The following is a 15,788-nucleotide window of genomic DNA, read 5'->3' on the forward strand; positions in this document are numbered from 1 at the left end:
ATGGAAGCAGTAGCAAAAGCAGACCCCCCTCGCGGCAACCTGGAGGTCGCCTGGCCTCTACTGCGGGGTCACAGTGACAAGTGGAGGATGAGAGAGGCCAGCAGGGCTGCAGGGGGAGGGTACCTGCCTCAGCCCCCCAGCCCACTGGAGCACAGCCTAGTCCAGCGCTGCAAGGGCACAGTCTTTCCAGCGTGGGCACTTGGGGGCTGGAGGAGTCCAGGAACTGCCCTTCCTGCCCAGGCCAATTTTGCCTATGGTCAGTCAAAGGGAAAGGCGAGCGGGAGACTGGGGATCCTTTGGCCTGCCAGCACCACTCCTGCCACTCTCAGAGCTCTAATATTATAATGCCCTTGTACAAATCTATGGTAAGGCCACACCTGGAGTATTGTATCCAGGAGTGAAATTTCTCATTTTTCTGGCAGGGAAAACCACCAAACGAAACCAGGGAACATGGTGTTGGCTTTGCGGTCAGAAATACCCTGCTGAAATCCATCATCCCACCTACTGTGGGAAGTGAAAGAATTTTGTCCCTGCAGCTCTGGTCGCCACATCTCAAAAAAGACATAGTGGAAATGGAAAAGGTGCAAAAGAGAGTGACTGAGATGATTACAGGGCTGGGGCACCTTCCTTATGAGGAAAGGCTAGCGTTTGGGCCTCTTCAGCCTAGAAAAGAGACGCCTGAGGGGGGACATGATTGAGACATACAAAATTATGCACGGGAAGGACAGAGTGGATAGAGAGATGCTCTTTACACTCTCACATAATACCAGAACCAGGGGACATCCACTAAAATTGAGTGTTGGGAGGGTTAGGACAGACAAAAAGAAATATTTCTTTACTCAGCATGTGGTTGGTCTGTGCAACTCCTTGCCATAGGATGTGGTGACGGCATCTGGCCTGGATGCCTTTAAAAGGGGATTGGACAAGTTTCTGGAGGAAAAATCCATTATGGGGTACAAGCCATGATGTGTATGCGCAACCTCCTGATTTTAGAAATGGGCTATGTCAGAATGCCAATGCAAGGGAGGGCACCAGGATGAGGTCTCTTGTTATCTGGCGTGCTCCCTGGGCATTTGGTGGGCCGCTGTGAGATACAGGAAGCTGGACTAGATGGGCCTATGGCCTGCTCCAGTGGGGCTGTTCTTATGTTCTTAACTACAATTCCCAGGAGGCCTTGCAGGTCTTCTTGTTGTCTGGTATACTCCCTGGGGCATTTGGTGGGCCGCAGTGAGATACAGGAAGCTGGACTAGATGGGCCTATGGCCTGATCCAGTGGGGCTGTTCTTATGTTCTTATGGTGGGGGGCTGGAAGTTCACAGCAGAAGGAAGGTCTATAGTTAACCCATGCAGTGCTGCCAAGCCCAGTCACTCTCTGCCATCCACCTCTGAAAACCTGAGTGGAACTGCCTGGCACACACACCCCCCGCCCCCCCCCCCCGCCGCTGCAATGCCAGGCAGGCAGAAACAGGTTCCCCTTTCTGGGTGCTGCACCCATTTCCTGGCTTTCTACTCCAGGTTTTGTTGTGGGGTTGGGAAGAAGGGGCCGCACACAAAGCCTGGCAAGCCGCAGAGGTGTTGCTGAGGGCAGCTGGGCCGGGAGAAGGCAGACGCCCAGCGGCTGCCAGTGGCTCCTCCCAGACTCCAGCCCTCCCCATCCGCGTCTTCTGGTCAAGCGTGAAATTGGGTCCGGACGCCTCCCGGGACCCGGCTCCTCTCCTCCTCTCCAGCCTGGTGTCCCTCCGGACCTGCTGCTCGAGTTCCTCCCACAGTGCGCGGGAGCGGGGATTCCAGTCCGGCTTTGCGCCGGGCAGGGATCTCGCCCTCTTGATTCCTTCACACAATCACAGGCTCCTGCTGCAAGAGTGACTCACTCACCAGGCATCAATCTGAGCACTGACAGCCCGGAAATCCGGCATCAGCCCCAGGAGGGAGCTGCTAATTTACCAGGCAAGATGACGGAGAGGTGCCTGCGTGTGTGGATGCGCTCCTTGGACCTTGTCAGGGGAGGAGGCTGCGGGGCGGGTCCCGGGAAGGGGGGAGCAGACGCTTCCGCTCCTGGCTCCAGCCTGGTCCCGTCCTGGACGCTGCGTGAGTTCGAAGGCCCCCCCCCCCGGTCCTCACAGCCCAGTCCCCTGCCCACCCCTTCTCTCCTCCCCATATGCTTTCTTATGGGACGCCCTGTGGGTACCCGAGCTGCACTGGGCCAGGCCTTCTGAAGCAGGCCCAATCTGGCTGTCAGTGGCTGCATCCGAGGTGCTTCGGGCAGGGAGGGGCCATTCCGAGCCCTGCTGCCTGCGAAGTAAGCGTCGTGCAGCCTCTGAGTCACCGGTTCCCCTCCAAAGCATCCTTGCTCATCTCTGGGTCAAGCCCCCACCCCCGCCTATGGTTCTCCCTGGTCCACTTGCTCGGCAGAGGACGCCATGTGCACCCCTTGGGCCAAGGTGTGTGGGGTCCCACGGGCTCCTTTTGGCGTGGAGGGAGCACAAGAAAAGGCACTGCTGGATCAGGCCCAAGGGGGCCCACCAACCCAGCATCCTGTTCCCAACAGTGACCCACGAAAGAGCGCTAGGAAGCCCCCAAGCAGCACATGAAGGCAAGAAAGCCCCTCCCGGCACTTACTATTCAGAGATAGGCTGGACACGGAGGTTCCACTTGGGCCTCAGGGCCAGCGGCTCCTTCTGCCCCTCTCTCTTCCTCCCTGAACGTTGCCTGATCTCCCTTTAAAGTCGGATAAGCCAGTGGTCATCATCCCCATCTTGTTGCAGTGAGTTCCGTGGGTTAATTCGGCACCATGTGAAGATGCTTTTCTCCTTTGTGCCCTGAGTCCGTTTTGTTAGGCGCCCCTGGCTGGCAGGTGCAGCCCTGACGCCTGAGAGGAGCTTGCTGAGGAACCACCACAGGAAGGGCGTGGGGAGCTCTGACCCTGTGCGCGCTGCAGCGCAGCAGCCCTCGGGGAGTCCCAGCGAGGGTCCAGCCTTGCAGCGAGAACTGCAGCCTGGTGAGGTTCCTCGGCCTGCATTCCGTGGCCCCCTGTCCAGGGAGGTCCGCAGAGGCCACCGCGCGCCTGAAAGCCCGGCAGCTTGCGGGTGGGGAGCGGCTCTTGCGCCCGGCCGGCGCCCCTCCCCAGCCCTTCTTCGCCGAGGCGAGCACTGAGCCGGCGTCCCCGTGCTCCGCGGCCGGCGTTTGGCTCCTGTGTCCAGTTTCAGTCCGGGACCCAAGGGGAGCCTGCCGCGGGGTCTGCTCTCCGCCGCAGGCCCTGCTCGCCCCGGAAGCCGCCCTGGAAGCCCCGCGCCAGGCGGCACTCCGGCCTGGGGGCAGACGCGGCCAGCGGCAGCTGCGCAGACCTCCTGCTTTCCTCCGGCGGCACTTGGCCGCCCTGCACCCCATGGAACCGTTCGGGGCCGGCAGCGAGGTCTGGGCGCGAGGCCCCGAGCAGCTCCTGCTCTCCGAGGCCCTGGCCACGAGGGGACACTTCGTGCAGCAGCTGGGTCAGGGGCGACGAGGGTTCAAAGTGGAGCCCGCACGGATGCGGGCAGTGCCAGGGCGACGGAGTAATAGCGCCCCAGCAGGGTGCGTGCAGAGGGAGGAGAAGGACTGTGACTCGTCGGCCCGGTCCCTTCCCCACCCCGCCTAGCAGCCTAGAACCCCGGAGACACTTCCCTGGCCAGAGGGGAGCTGCGATGGGGTGGGGGTGGGGGGCTGAGGGGACGGGTTCTCCATCTGGGGCCAAGGAGGTGCGGGGCGAGGTCTGCGGGCTCAAGAGCAACATTCCTGCGGAGGAGAGTCCAGGCCCGGCGAGGGAGGACGCCCTCCTGGCGGGGGCGCAGAGGTGCAAGACCGGGACGCCACGGTGCGAAGGGCTGCTGGGGCTCAGCTGCGCGGGGGGGAGGGGGGCGCGGCGAGCAGCCCCGGTCCGGCGAGGCACCCGAAAGCTGCAGTGCAGCAGGCACGCCCGCCCCCTCCCGCCCCGTCTGGGCGCCCCGCTCCGCCGGCCGCGAGAGCGACACCGAGAGGCCCGCGGGCCAGAGGGAGAACTTCTGGCACCAGGAAGAACGCCGCGGAGCCCCCGCCCGGCCACGGAGAAGCCCCAGAAAGGCCCCCGGGCGCGGCTGTCCACTCGCCATCTCCTCTCCTCCCGCCCCCAGGCAGTCATCCGTCCCCGGGCTCGTTTACGCAGCCCGCCCGCCCGCCATTCAGCCGTTCCACTCCGGGCCATTCATTCGTTTCCATTCATTCATTCTTTCTCAAGGCTTCCTCCGTTCTGCGCAGGCGCGGGGCTCCCCTCCAATCGTGCTCGAATTTATGAATGAACGTTGACGTCAATGGAGCCCCCCCACGTGGGCCCTGCGAGCAGTACAAAAGCGGCCGTCCAGCCCAGCCCTTGTCCAAGGTGCTGAACGCCACAGCCCAGCCCAGCCACCAGCCCGAAGGACAAAGGGGCGGCGTGGACCACCACAACGGGTGCAGCTGCGACGGAGCGGGTAACTCGCCCCACCCCATCCCACCCACCCCCGATTTATCCCGAGGCGCACTGGGGCTCGAGGGACCCCTCCCGGCGCAAAAGCGGGGAGGAAAGCGAAGTTCTTTTCTTCTCCCATCCCGGCCAGACGCGGAGGCTCGAGCGGCGGCCAGGGGCGCTGCCCCGGCGGGGCAATGGCGGATCTAGGAGACGGGGGGGGGGGGCGCTGAGAAAGCGCCACACCGTGAGGAGTTCCCTCTGCAGGGGGTCTGTAAAGGCCCCCCCCCCCACGACAGGGAATTCGGGGCGGTCCCTTGGAGCCGTTCCTGGAGAGGGATGTGCTTTTGGGGGGAGGAAGGAGAGGGAACCTCTTCTGCCGGAGGGAGGGTCTCGGCAGCTCCGGAAGCGGCAGGCAGGCAGGCAGGCGCGGCGGCGGCGGCGAGAGAGGCGGCGGCACTCGGTGAGCCGCAGGGGCGAGCATTGCGCTGGGCTCCTGCCTTCACAGTCCCCCTGACCTGAACAGGTGGGCGAGAATAATTTGGGGGGAAAGGTTTTAAAAGGGGGGGTAGTAGGAGAACTCGACAAATGGAGGGTCTCCAGGAGGAGCGCAGGGAGGGGCGTCATCCTGTTGTTGTGAAGGAGCGCTGCCACTTGGGTGGAGCCCACTTATGGAGAGGCGCTGAAAACGAGCCCCCTCCCCGGGACTGGACGGGGGCTTCCCGGGGGACGTTCAGGCAGGCGGTGGCGGCTCCTTCTAAAGAGGGAAGGTGGGCGAAAAAGAGAAAAGCGGCGAACTGAGCGGAGGACGGCGATGGTGGCGGATCCTGGCAAGCCTTCCCCTGCATGTGTGGGCGGTGGGTGTGGGGACTGCAGAGGGGTGGGAGAGCGCGAGCGCGAGCGCCAGAGCAGGTCCTTCCATCGGGAAAGCGATCTCGGCTCCATCTTCGCCGGTCTGGAGCACTGGTCAATGAGTCACTGCTGGAGACAAGAGGGGAAGCGGGTGGGTCCTTGAGGCAGGGGCTTCTTTATTCAAAATAAAACGGGGGGGGGGGTCCACTGATGTGGAGAGGAAGGGTAAGAGGGAGAGAAGGAGACCCCTCCCCAGTCTCCGAATGGGGGTGCACTCGGTGCTGAGACAGTTCTACCAAGGGTAGATCTCCAGATGTAGCTAAAAGAAGAGCCCCACAACGCCCTGGGAGGGTATTCCCCCCCCCCCATTTAGACAAAATGTGCACCCTCCACAGCACAGAACGCCCAAAGAGCTCCAAGGAATAGCATGGACAGGCTGTGCTAAAAGCAGCAGATAGCAATATTGCTGGGAATTCAGAAATACAGCAGGATCCAGAAGCACCCCCCCCCCGCGCGCGCGCGCGCAAGGTGGCAGGGAGGGTGCGCACACACGCTAAAGAGGAATAGGGTGGGGGTGCCCACTAGCCAAGCCATGCCTGCCCCCCGTCATGAGGCTGTAAACCATGCTCTGCGACAGAGGGGGAGGCGGGACAGGATCCCATAGGGCCACTCCACGGAGGTGGACTCCCAGGCTTGCCCCAGTGCCACAGCTGGCATAATGCCAAGGCAGGCAGCCGCTGTGCTTCTAGCAGGCAGCTCGAGAGAGAGCGAGCACAGGTCCAGGAGTGCAGCCCCAGTGCCCGGTGTGGGTACAGCGCCCATCATCCTGCTGCCTGACGAACGTGCATTTCGCACGTGTGTACCCAGCAGGAAGAGCTCCAGGTGTTCGCCTGTGGGCCCCCAGATGCGTGGGGAGGGGGATCACGAGAGGCAGGTTCCAGAAGGCGGCCCGGAATAACAGTTTCCAGGAGGGCAATAGTAGGGGCCGCTGGTGCCCTTGTGCCCTGCTGCTGAGGCTTCCGGCTGGCCGGCTGCAAACAGCGCTGGACAAGATGGACGCCCTTTGGTCTGAGGCCACAAGGCTGCTCCTCTGATGTTCTCAGGCTCTTGCTGAGCTCAGGAAGTAGCATGACCAATACTCTGGGCCTGAGCACAGTCTGTTTCCCAGGGCAGGGCTCAACCCAGAGCATGTGAGGGTCTCTGGGGATGTGCCCACGAGACCTTCAGAACCCAGCAGGGCCCACCTGAAGGGGTGCCAGAGTCAGGGTCCCTTTCCCACAGGGCTCTGGGGTCTGAAGGGGGTGAAATTTGGGAAAGATGCTGGACACCAGCGAGCTCTGAACTTCCCTTTGCTTTATGTTCCCCGCACAGTGGCCCCGTCCTCGTGGGACAATGCTGTGGCCCTGGCGCCTGCGCAGAGCGGCCTGGCTCCTCTCCTTCTGCCTCCTGACTCAATGCCACCTCCACACCGCTGGCTCCTTGGCCTTGGGGGAGGAAGCCCACCCAGGTGACACTTTTCCCAAGACGCACAACGTGCCAGCCAGCGAGGTTCAGGTCCGCTCCCTTCCAGGAGCAGAGAGCCACGAGGGCAGCGAAGACGACCTCTTCCCAGGCGTGGACCCCAAGGTCTTGGCTGCTGTCCTCCTGCAGGCGCTCCAGACTGAGCCAGGAGAGAAGCCCGATAACAGGCGCCGAGACCCCGAACCCAGCGCGGACGAGGAGAGGGTTCGGAGCAGAACCCAGAGCTCCGACGTGGAGCCCGAGCGGGAGCAAGGCTGGGAAGTCAGCAAGGAGGAAGCCCCCGCCCCAGAGGAGGAGGAGGAGGAGAACCCCAGAGGAAGAGGTTTCGAGCGTCAGGACACGCAGAGGCTGAAGGCCATGCTGGAGGAGCTACAACCGGACAGCCCAGCCGTCGAGAGGGAGGAACCCGCGCAGGACCGCCAGGCAGCCCCCCCTCCCTGACGACGCCAGGCTGAAGGGCCTCCAGGCGCCTGAGCCCCGGAGGGTCAACACCAAGCGCAAGGCGCCCCCCAGCGAGCCCTGGGCGGGGGCCCGGAAGCTGCGGCAGCAGCAGCACCTGGAGCACCAGCTCCTGCAGAGGCGCTACGAGGAGCTGGCCGAGAGTCGGAGGCAGGCAGAGGAGGCCCGCCGAGCCGCGGCCGAGGAGGAGCGCCTGGCGGACATGGCCTCCGACCTGCTCCTGCAGTACCTGCTGAAGGACGGGGAGGAGGACGAGGGGGGGCAACAGGGCGCCAATGCCCGGGAGGAGTCGGAGGAAGAGGGGGGCAAGGGGAGCTCCTTGCTCTTCGAGGATGAGGAGGGCAACGTGGCCGAGGACAAGAGGTCCAACGAGGCCCCAGAAGAGGAGGACGGCGAGGGCGGAGACGAGGACGACATCGACCCCAACACCATCGACCGCCTGATCGAGCTCTCCAGCAAACTCCACTTGCCAGCCGATGACGTAATAGACATCATCAACGACGTCGAGAAGAAGAAGAAGGACATGCCGGAGCCCAGCAGAAAGAGCAAGGCGCTGGCCACGCCCCCACGGGACAAACCCCGGAAGACAGCGCTGCCCTATCACCCAGACCCCTGGCCCGTCCAGAAGCAGCGCCGCCCCCCCGGCCCACCAGCATCTCCCCAAGCAGGACGAGGCGGCCTGGAACGAAGTCTTGCGCGGAGACGAGGACCCCGCCCCCAAGTGGTACCCGGCCAAGCCCAGCCACAAGGTCTCCAACTACATCAGCCCCAGGACTTTCCAGCCTCCGGCCTACCACCGCCTGCGCCACCTGCCTGCTCCCATGGTGCCTCGGGGCGAATACTATGATGACAGCCGAGCCCACGACGAGGAGCTGGAGAACTACATTGAGCGGGTGCTGATGGAACGCCCCAAGGTTTTCCACTGAGAACGAGTGGTGTTGTCTCCCCTCCCTCCCTCCTCCCCCAAACTTGGCCATTCTGTGTTTCTGACATAAATTCAGGTTCTTGCATGAGTCAGGAGAACAAAGTCTCCCCACCTAGTGAAAGGTCCCCATGGAGGACACCCAGGTGCAAACCTCCTTCCAACCAATTCCTTGGTTACTCCCCACCCCGCAGCTGGATCTCAGATGGTCATCATCATGCCAGGTAGTTACGACCCCCCTGCATGCGGAGCATCACAGGAACGCCTCTTGGCCTGCCCCAGCTGCCTTCTCCACCCGACCACAGGCAAGGGGGCCACTGATCTTGGCACCCAGGCACTGGCTGGGACCTTCCACGAAACCTTTAAGAGACGTTCCTTGGAAAGCAGCTCCCCTGCCCTGCCCTGCCCAAACCTGCAGGGCTCCAGAAGCACAGCCAGAGAGGAGATCCGGAAGGAAAGGGGAAGAGGGTTGCAGCCTGACAGGGAGTGGGAAGCGGCCTGTGGGTGAGGAAGCCCCCGCCGAGAGGCGCCCTGGGACTCCTCCAGGGCCAAGCACAGGCCACTCAACTTGCAGGGAGGCATCAGGTGAGTGCGGCTCCCCTTGGCCCCCTCACCTGCAATGGGAGACCATGGTTCTCACGTTACAGGGTGGTGGTGGAGGGGGCAAGGCGTGGAGGCCTTTGGGCATCCAGGAGGCGCGGGTCCAAGCGCCAGCTCTGGCTCAGGCCTCCAGTGACTTCCACTCTCCCTCTGTCTGTCACTTTCCTTCGCCCCTTCTAAGTTTGACACGAAATGCAGAGGCGGGAATGGTGTCAATCCAGGGAACTCCCTTGGGATATCACCTGGTTGGGGGCAGCACAGGCACTCCGGGTTGGGGCTTCAGGGGGTGTCCAGGAAGACCGGCCAGCCTTGCGAGGTAAGTATGAAGGGCTTGGGTCAGATTCCAGGAGGGATGGTCCGCACGCACAGATGGAAGTCCCAGGCTTTACAAGCAACTGCAAGGGGAGTCCTTCGCTGTTTAAATATTTCACCAGGTGGCTGGAAACCAGAAAAGGGCCTGACACCTTCAGCCCCTACAGTGATGCCTTTGCAGAACCCCCCACGCCAGAGCAGCCTCTTGGAAGGAAGCAGCAGCTTCCTTCTGCTCAGGAGTCTGAGGAACGGCGTCAAGGGAAACAGCTGTTTAGGCGGGCTTTGGGGACCCCCATCAGAGGACCTCTCTGGCCCAGCCTTTCAGCACTGGTGGCAGCAGCCACACCCAGGCAAGGGTGCCAGGGGAAGGGGCTCTGCTCCAGGCCCCCAGAAATGAGGCGCTGGAAGGCAAGGCACTCCTGAGCCAAGCTGAGTGCCAGCCAGTCCCCAATGCCGCCCCCCTCCGGCTTCTGCAAGGAGGGCTCTGGCAGTTTGCATCAACATGCGGACAATGTGGCCAGCCACCCTCGCCCCTGATCCTGGGCCAAGCAGGGGAGACCTCCGGAGCCCAGGAGAGGCTGCTCCCCTTCCCTGGCCGCGCCAGGACCCTCTCTCACCCACACAGTCCTTGGGAGGGGCTCTCATCACCCCAAGCCCCAGCTTCCCAGCAAGGGAGGCCCAGAGGTGGGCCAGGAAGCCAGAGAGAGGTGCCAAAGTCAACTGCCCCACTCAGTCCGCTCCCGCAACCTCTCTGCCCACTGAGCAGTCCCTCCTGGCCGCCCCCCCAGCTCGTTGCCAGCGCGCGGCGCCCAGAACGAGTGCCCCGGGCAGGAAGAGGCCTGCGCCTTGGGGGACGCGCACACAGCCGCCTGCAGCAGCTGCGAGCGGGCGAGGAAGGCAGCAGTCCACGCGTGTCCGGATATCCCCCCACCAACGTCAGTCCCCGAGTGTGGCGAGTTCTTCGCTTTGTGACGTCCTGTGGAAAAGTTGTTTCGGTGTCCTGGTCCATGTCGTGCTCCTTGAAATAAACACATCGGCCTGTTGGTTGTAAATACGCCCCGCGACGACTAGTTTTGCTAAGAAATAAAAGCACCTATTTTATTATGAGTTCCTCCTGGTTATTTCAGTCCCGCCGGGCGGCAGCCTGCGGGCCTCCCCCTCCGGCAGGAACAGGCAGCTGGAGGCCGGGAGGGGGGGCCAGACGAAGAGGAGCCCCGGAGCACGCGCCTTCAGCCCGGCATGTGCGGGCGCGGCTGAGACCGGGCTGCCGACGCCGGGCCTCTCGCGCCCCGTCGGGGCTGCTGCTCACGCCCAGGCGCTTCCCAGCTGCGCCAGGAAGGGACTCCGCGGCCCTGCGTCCTCAGCCCGCCCAGCCGCCCGACAGGGCCCCTCAGCCAGGCCCGCGGCACTACCTGAGCCTTCCTCCCAGGCTGGCCGTCTTCAGCGGGCGCCACCAGCCGCAGAGAGGGGGTGCAGTCGCCCCTGTGAAGCCCCTTATAAACCAGAGCCCCCCCTCCCAGCTGCTCCTGCAGCAGCTAGTGTTCACCGTCCACGGAACCCGCCTCCAACCATCCAAGGAAGCAGGCTGCTTCTCCCTCCAGGAACCACCATCCCCCTCCACCTGTCACGGCCTTCCCAGAGGAGGGAGCCCCTAGGGGCAGATGCTCAGAAGACCCTTCTCCACAGCTCCCTCCCCAATCACCCTTTGTCTCCACCAATCCCCTCCCACCCACAGCCCCCTGGGCTGCCCAGGCCAAGCAGGAAGCGTCTGGGAGAGGCAGATCACCCCTCCTTGGGGCAGTGGATGCCAGGGAGAAGAAACAGCAGAGATTGCACACAAGAACCAGGCAGGGGAGGGGAGGGGCTTCCACGCACACTTTATTCCAAAACAGGGAGGACAGGCCCAGGGCCAGGCGGTGTAGAAGGACACCCACCCAGCTCAGTCTCCTTAGTGACCACAGGATGTCACCCAGGCAAGCAGCCCCCCCCCCCCAGGCAGTTCCAGCCCCTGCCCAAACAGAGAAGGAGCAGCAGGAGCAGCCTTGGCCTCCATCACATGGTGCCTGGTTGAGTCAGAGGGGTGGGGGCGGCAGGCAGAGTCATACGGCTAGTGTGAACAGAGTGGGGGGTGGGAGGAACAAGAGAAAAACCAAAGGGGGGCAGAGAAGCTGCAAAGCCCTGCCCCCACCCTGCAGCACCCCCACCCCTGCCCATGCCTCCTTCACAGGTCTGCAGCCACTAGGGCACTCCCCCCGCCACGGGGTTCTGTATTTACAGAGAAGAAGTTAGGGGAGCTGCCAGCACACGATAGTCCTTCTCTGTCTCGCCACCACCAGGTCACAAAGCAATGTCTGGAGGGCAGCCACCGCACCTCCTTACCACGCTGGACAGCAGAGAAAGCAGGGCGAGAAGTGGTGGGGGGGCGACAGTCAGCCAGCACTGATCCAGCGGCTATGCCAGCCCCATCTCCTCCAGCATGCTCCGGGGTGACTCGTCCTCCTGCAGCAGGGAGACAAAGCGGAGGTGAATGCGGAGCGGCAGAAACCGGCCACTTGTCCCTCCCAACAAGCCAGGCTCCCCCACTCCACGAGGCCCACACATGAACTCCCCAGCAGGGAGAGTGGGTATGGGGCACATGCTCAAGGCTGCCCCCTGGCACTAGGGAGCAGCAGGAAGGGCCTCCCTCTGAACTTGAGTGGTTGGGCAGAGGCAACAACATAGCTGCCCCCCCAACAGTACTGCTGCTGCCGCCACCAGAGACCGAGTCGCCCACGCTGACTGCAGAGGCAAGCCAAATCACCAAGGCTGGTGACTCACAGGCTGCACCAGAGCGAAGTGGCTCTGCCAGCACCCTCCCCCCCAGCAGACTCCTCGGAAATGTTCCCCTCCACCGCAGTGGAATACAGGCAGGCAACTCTGCCCTGCCCCACAGCCCAAGTGGGCATGCAAAGTCTGCATGCAGAGCCCCACCTCTACCTCCTGCAAGAGGTCCGCCTGCTCAATGGCCTTCAGGACGCTCTTCTTGGAGGTGTCCTGTACCTCACCCCCCATCAGGAACTCATCCAGGATGAAGTAGGCCTTCTCGAAGTTGAAGATGATGTCTAGCTCACACACCTGGGGTGGGGAGAAGACAAGGGGACAACGGAAGTTCTGACTGAGGGGGAAAGAAAGAGGAGAAAGGCCTCAAAGCCCACCTCTCCAGAGCCCCCTACCCGGGGGTCCAGAGAACCCAATGGATAACCCTGCTAGGCCAGGGCATTTTACTGTTGACCGCCAGGGCTGTGCGCCCTATTCCTAAGCACGCATTTCTGGTCAGGACTGCATCTTTGTTGCTGAGGTTCGGCTCTATCTGGTCTGGAAAAGCAGGAGTGGGAAGGAAATTTTCCAGGAAAAGGCACCCCTGGTGCCTTCTCTGCTGTTTGGGAGCCCAGGAGAAAAGGTGCTCCCACTCCAGGGATTAGCCAGCCTTGGTGCTGGGGGCTGCCAAGCCAATTAGCAGCCACATCATGCTTTCATGCCTGGTGCTCCAAGAGCAGGCTCCTCTGGGGGGCAGGAGAAGGGGACCAAGGAGTCAGGATTAAGGCAAGAGGGATCAGCGCCCACTCCAGTGGGGAGGCTCTGGCCAGTAGGGCACCTGGGGTCTACACATCACGGCTGCCCCACAGCTATGCCCTCGCCCTGAGTTGGACTGAATCTCTCCAAGGTCCAGCTGGTTGCTGCAATTGTCTCGCCAGGCCAGTTGGAGACTTGGAATCCTACCCACAGTGTTTGAGGTTGGGGGTGGTGTCAGAGCCCCCGACCATAGAACTCTGCTGTGCACTCCAAGCCACTGCAGGACCTGTGTAGGGGCCAGCTTGGTCATGTCCTGCAGAGCACCACTGCCATTTATGTAGCTGAAGAAGAGACAGAGGGTGTGCACAGAGCCCCCCCCCCCAGTACTACCAGGAGCACCCAGAACCAGGAGGGCAGTGCCAGGCCCTGTACCCACCGGTCTCTGCCCAGCCCACACTCACGCTGCCAAAGTATTTGTCCAACAACTCCACATAGCGATGGATCAGTTCCAGGGTGATGAGTTCATTGTCCTGGCCCTCAATAGCACAGCAGAAGTACAAGCTGGCATACCTGTGCAGGGGAGAGGGGGCAGCATCAGACCACCACCTCCAGAATGGCCAGATTGTTGAACAACTCTCCAAACCCCCCCCCCCCCGGCCGAGAAGCTCCCTCCATCTGCTCAGGGTGCAGAGGGGACACACTTCCTTTATCCAGCTCCCACCCAGGTTGATGAGAGAGCCCATCAAGACCCCAAAAACCCCTGCTAATTGGGTAAGATGCACTTTTTCAAGTGGGTGCTCCTTTTTTTTAACAGGGGGAGAGTAACTGGCCCACCTCACCCCAGCAGTGTCTGTTCTAGTGGCTGTCTGCTGGTGTTCCTTGGCATCTTTTTAGATTGTGAGCCCTTTTGGGAGCCATTTAGTTATTTGATTTTTCTCTGTAAACCACTTTGTGAACTTTTAGTTGAAAAGCGGTATATAAATACTGTTAAAAAAAAACCAAAGGCTGGCCTGAGGGGGAGTGGAAGCAGCCAGCCAGGTCAGGAGGGTGCAGCAAGAGAGGACTCTACTTGGGGAAGATTCAGATGTGCATGGGGGGGAAGCAACAACAGCAGCAGCCCTGCCAAGTTGTCCTTGGGTGGGAACCCAAGGCAGGCCTCCACCCCCCCCCCCAGAATTCAGATGTAGGAAAAGCAGGATCACTCTGAAGCCCCCCCCCCCCATCAGTTCTGTCTCAGCACAAAAGCCAATGCTGAGCTTGGAGAGCCCCCTGCAGTCCACTTAAGCCCCTGTACACTCTGAGGAGAGGGACAGGCTAGCAGGCTACATGCCCTCCAGAAGGACATCTTCCAGTTAGGGGGCTGGACTGGCCTTCAGGCACTGGAACCACTCCCTACACACATGCTCTTACTATCCTTATCGCCCTCCAAGGTGGGCCAGTAGCACCATCCCAGCATGACTCACCTAAGGCCCCTGGGGACACAGAGCTCCTGGAGGGTGGGGGCAGTTCCCCAACCCTCCTCACAGGGCCAGGAGAAGACAAGGAGACCTTGGAGCAGTGGGAGAGAAGGGGCCCTGATGGGTAGAGCTTCCACTCCAGACTCACAGGGCTGCCCCATGCAGGTAACAGGCCCCCTTGACAGCCCCTCTCTGAGCACAGCTGGCCGTGGGCACAGGCAGCCTGTGGGGGGGGGGGGGTGACGCCTGCTGCAGAGAGGAGGCAACCTGGGGAGGGGAGGAGCGAGCAAGCGCCAGCCACCTTTTGTAGACCACCTTGAGGTCTCGCCACTCCAGGAAGCTGCACATCTTGGGCTTGCGGGCCAGCACCACCTGCATGAGCTCCCGCACCATCTTCTTCTTGTCCTTGTCGGAGGTGGCCAGGTACCACTTCTGCAGGCGGAGCTTCCCTTGCCGGCTGAAGAGGAGCATGAACCGCATCTGCCGGTGGAGGAAGGCTCGGCCTGAGGGGCGGCACCCTCCGCGGCGCGCCGCTGCAGAGCCTCGAGGGGAGCACAGGCGCAGCCCCACGCCCGGGGGGCCTCAGCAGGAGGGTGCGAGGCCGCTGCCTGCCCCTCCGGTCCCTCCCCCAGGGTCGCGCCCCCGCCCCGCCCCGCCCCGCCCTACGAGGAAGCCGGGCCGGGCCGGGCCAGGCTCCGGAAGCGGAGCGCCCTCGGAGAGCGCGGGCCCCGGCGGGCCTGAGCGGGTCACCCTTCGCGGGACGGGGCAGCCGAGCAGGGAGGCCGCCGGGAGGCCCTGCCCAGGCCGGCGGGAGGGAGCCCGCGCCTCGCTCGGCCTCGCAGGACCCAGGCCGGCGGCAGGGAGGCTCCAGGGCTGCTGCCCCCAGGCAGGCCCCCAGCGGGGGCCACTGCAGGCGCTCCAGGGGAGGGGAGGGGTGGGCGCCCCCCGAGCGCGGCCTGTGGAGAAGCCCCGCCCGCGCGGGCGGGCGGGCGGGCGGCACGTGGCGGCTCACCATGGTGGCGACGGCCTCGGCCTGTCCCTCGCCGGCCCCCGTCCGCCCGTCCCCTCTTCCTGGCTTCTGCCCGAACCTGCCCAGGTGCCTCTCGCTCGGGCCCCCGCCTCGCATAGCTGCGCATGCGTCTGGCGTCCGTTTCCGGGACAGGGGAGGGCGGGGCCGGGTGCACAATCTCCACGGCAAGGGGAAAGGGGCGGAGAAGAACAGCCCGAAGGGGCGGGGCCACTGCTTTGGCGACGGGGAGGAGAGCGTTGCCAAGGCAACGGGAGGCCGGGGGAGCGAGGGTTGCCCAGACGGGCCGGAAGGCGAAGGGCCCTGTGAGCGTCCGGCGTGGCGGCGGCCGCTTAGCGGCGGGTTCCCGGCTGCAGAGGGCGTGCGGGGGACTGAGCGGGGCCTCCGCGCCTGGTCCTTCGGAGGGAGCGCCCTCAGCCCACGCGCACCGCGGAGCTCCGGGCCAGCGCCTCCCCCCACGGCCCTGCTGGAGAGCCCGCAAGACGGCCCGAGTCCGGCCCCGCCCCCAGCGCGCGCAGCGCGGCTGCGCTCCCTGGGCAGGCTGGAAGCCGGAGCGGGGCTGCAAGAGGGGCAGGCGAGGGCTCTGGCTCCCCTGCCCGGGCCGCAGCCCGCCTTGGAGCCTGCAGGCCG

General features: G+C 63.4%; 1 protein-coding gene across 2 annotated transcripts; it reads right to left on the minus strand.

Annotated features, from left to right (window-relative positions):
- Positions 1–10,984: 10,984 nt before the first annotated feature.
- LOC136636005 (AP-1 complex subunit sigma-1A) lies at positions 10,985–15,303 on the minus strand. 2 transcript variants are annotated; one of them, XM_066611043.1, is made up of 5 exons: positions 15,144–15,303; positions 14,433–14,611; positions 13,136–13,244; positions 12,093–12,236; positions 10,985–11,621 (listed from the first exon to the last, which is right to left on the minus strand). In XM_066611043.1, exons 1-5 carry the CDS (start codon positions 15,255–15,257, stop codon positions 11,574–11,576), a joined length of 594 nt encoding a protein of 197 aa, XP_066467140.1. In that variant the 5' UTR covers positions 15,258–15,303; the 3' UTR covers positions 10,985–11,573. The 2 variants fall into 2 exon arrangements, with proteins under 2 accessions (XP_066467140.1, XP_066467141.1); XM_066611044.1 differs by having other exon boundaries at positions 12,099–12,236; positions 15,144–15,302.
- Positions 15,304–15,788: the final 485 nt, after the last annotated feature.

The sequence above is a fragment of the Tiliqua scincoides genome, unplaced genomic scaffold (assembly GCF_035046505.1).
Source record: "Tiliqua scincoides isolate rTilSci1 unplaced genomic scaffold, rTilSci1.hap2 HAP2_SCAFFOLD_46, whole genome shotgun sequence".
Lineage (NCBI taxonomy): Eukaryota > Metazoa > Chordata > Lepidosauria > Squamata > Scincidae > Tiliqua > Tiliqua scincoides.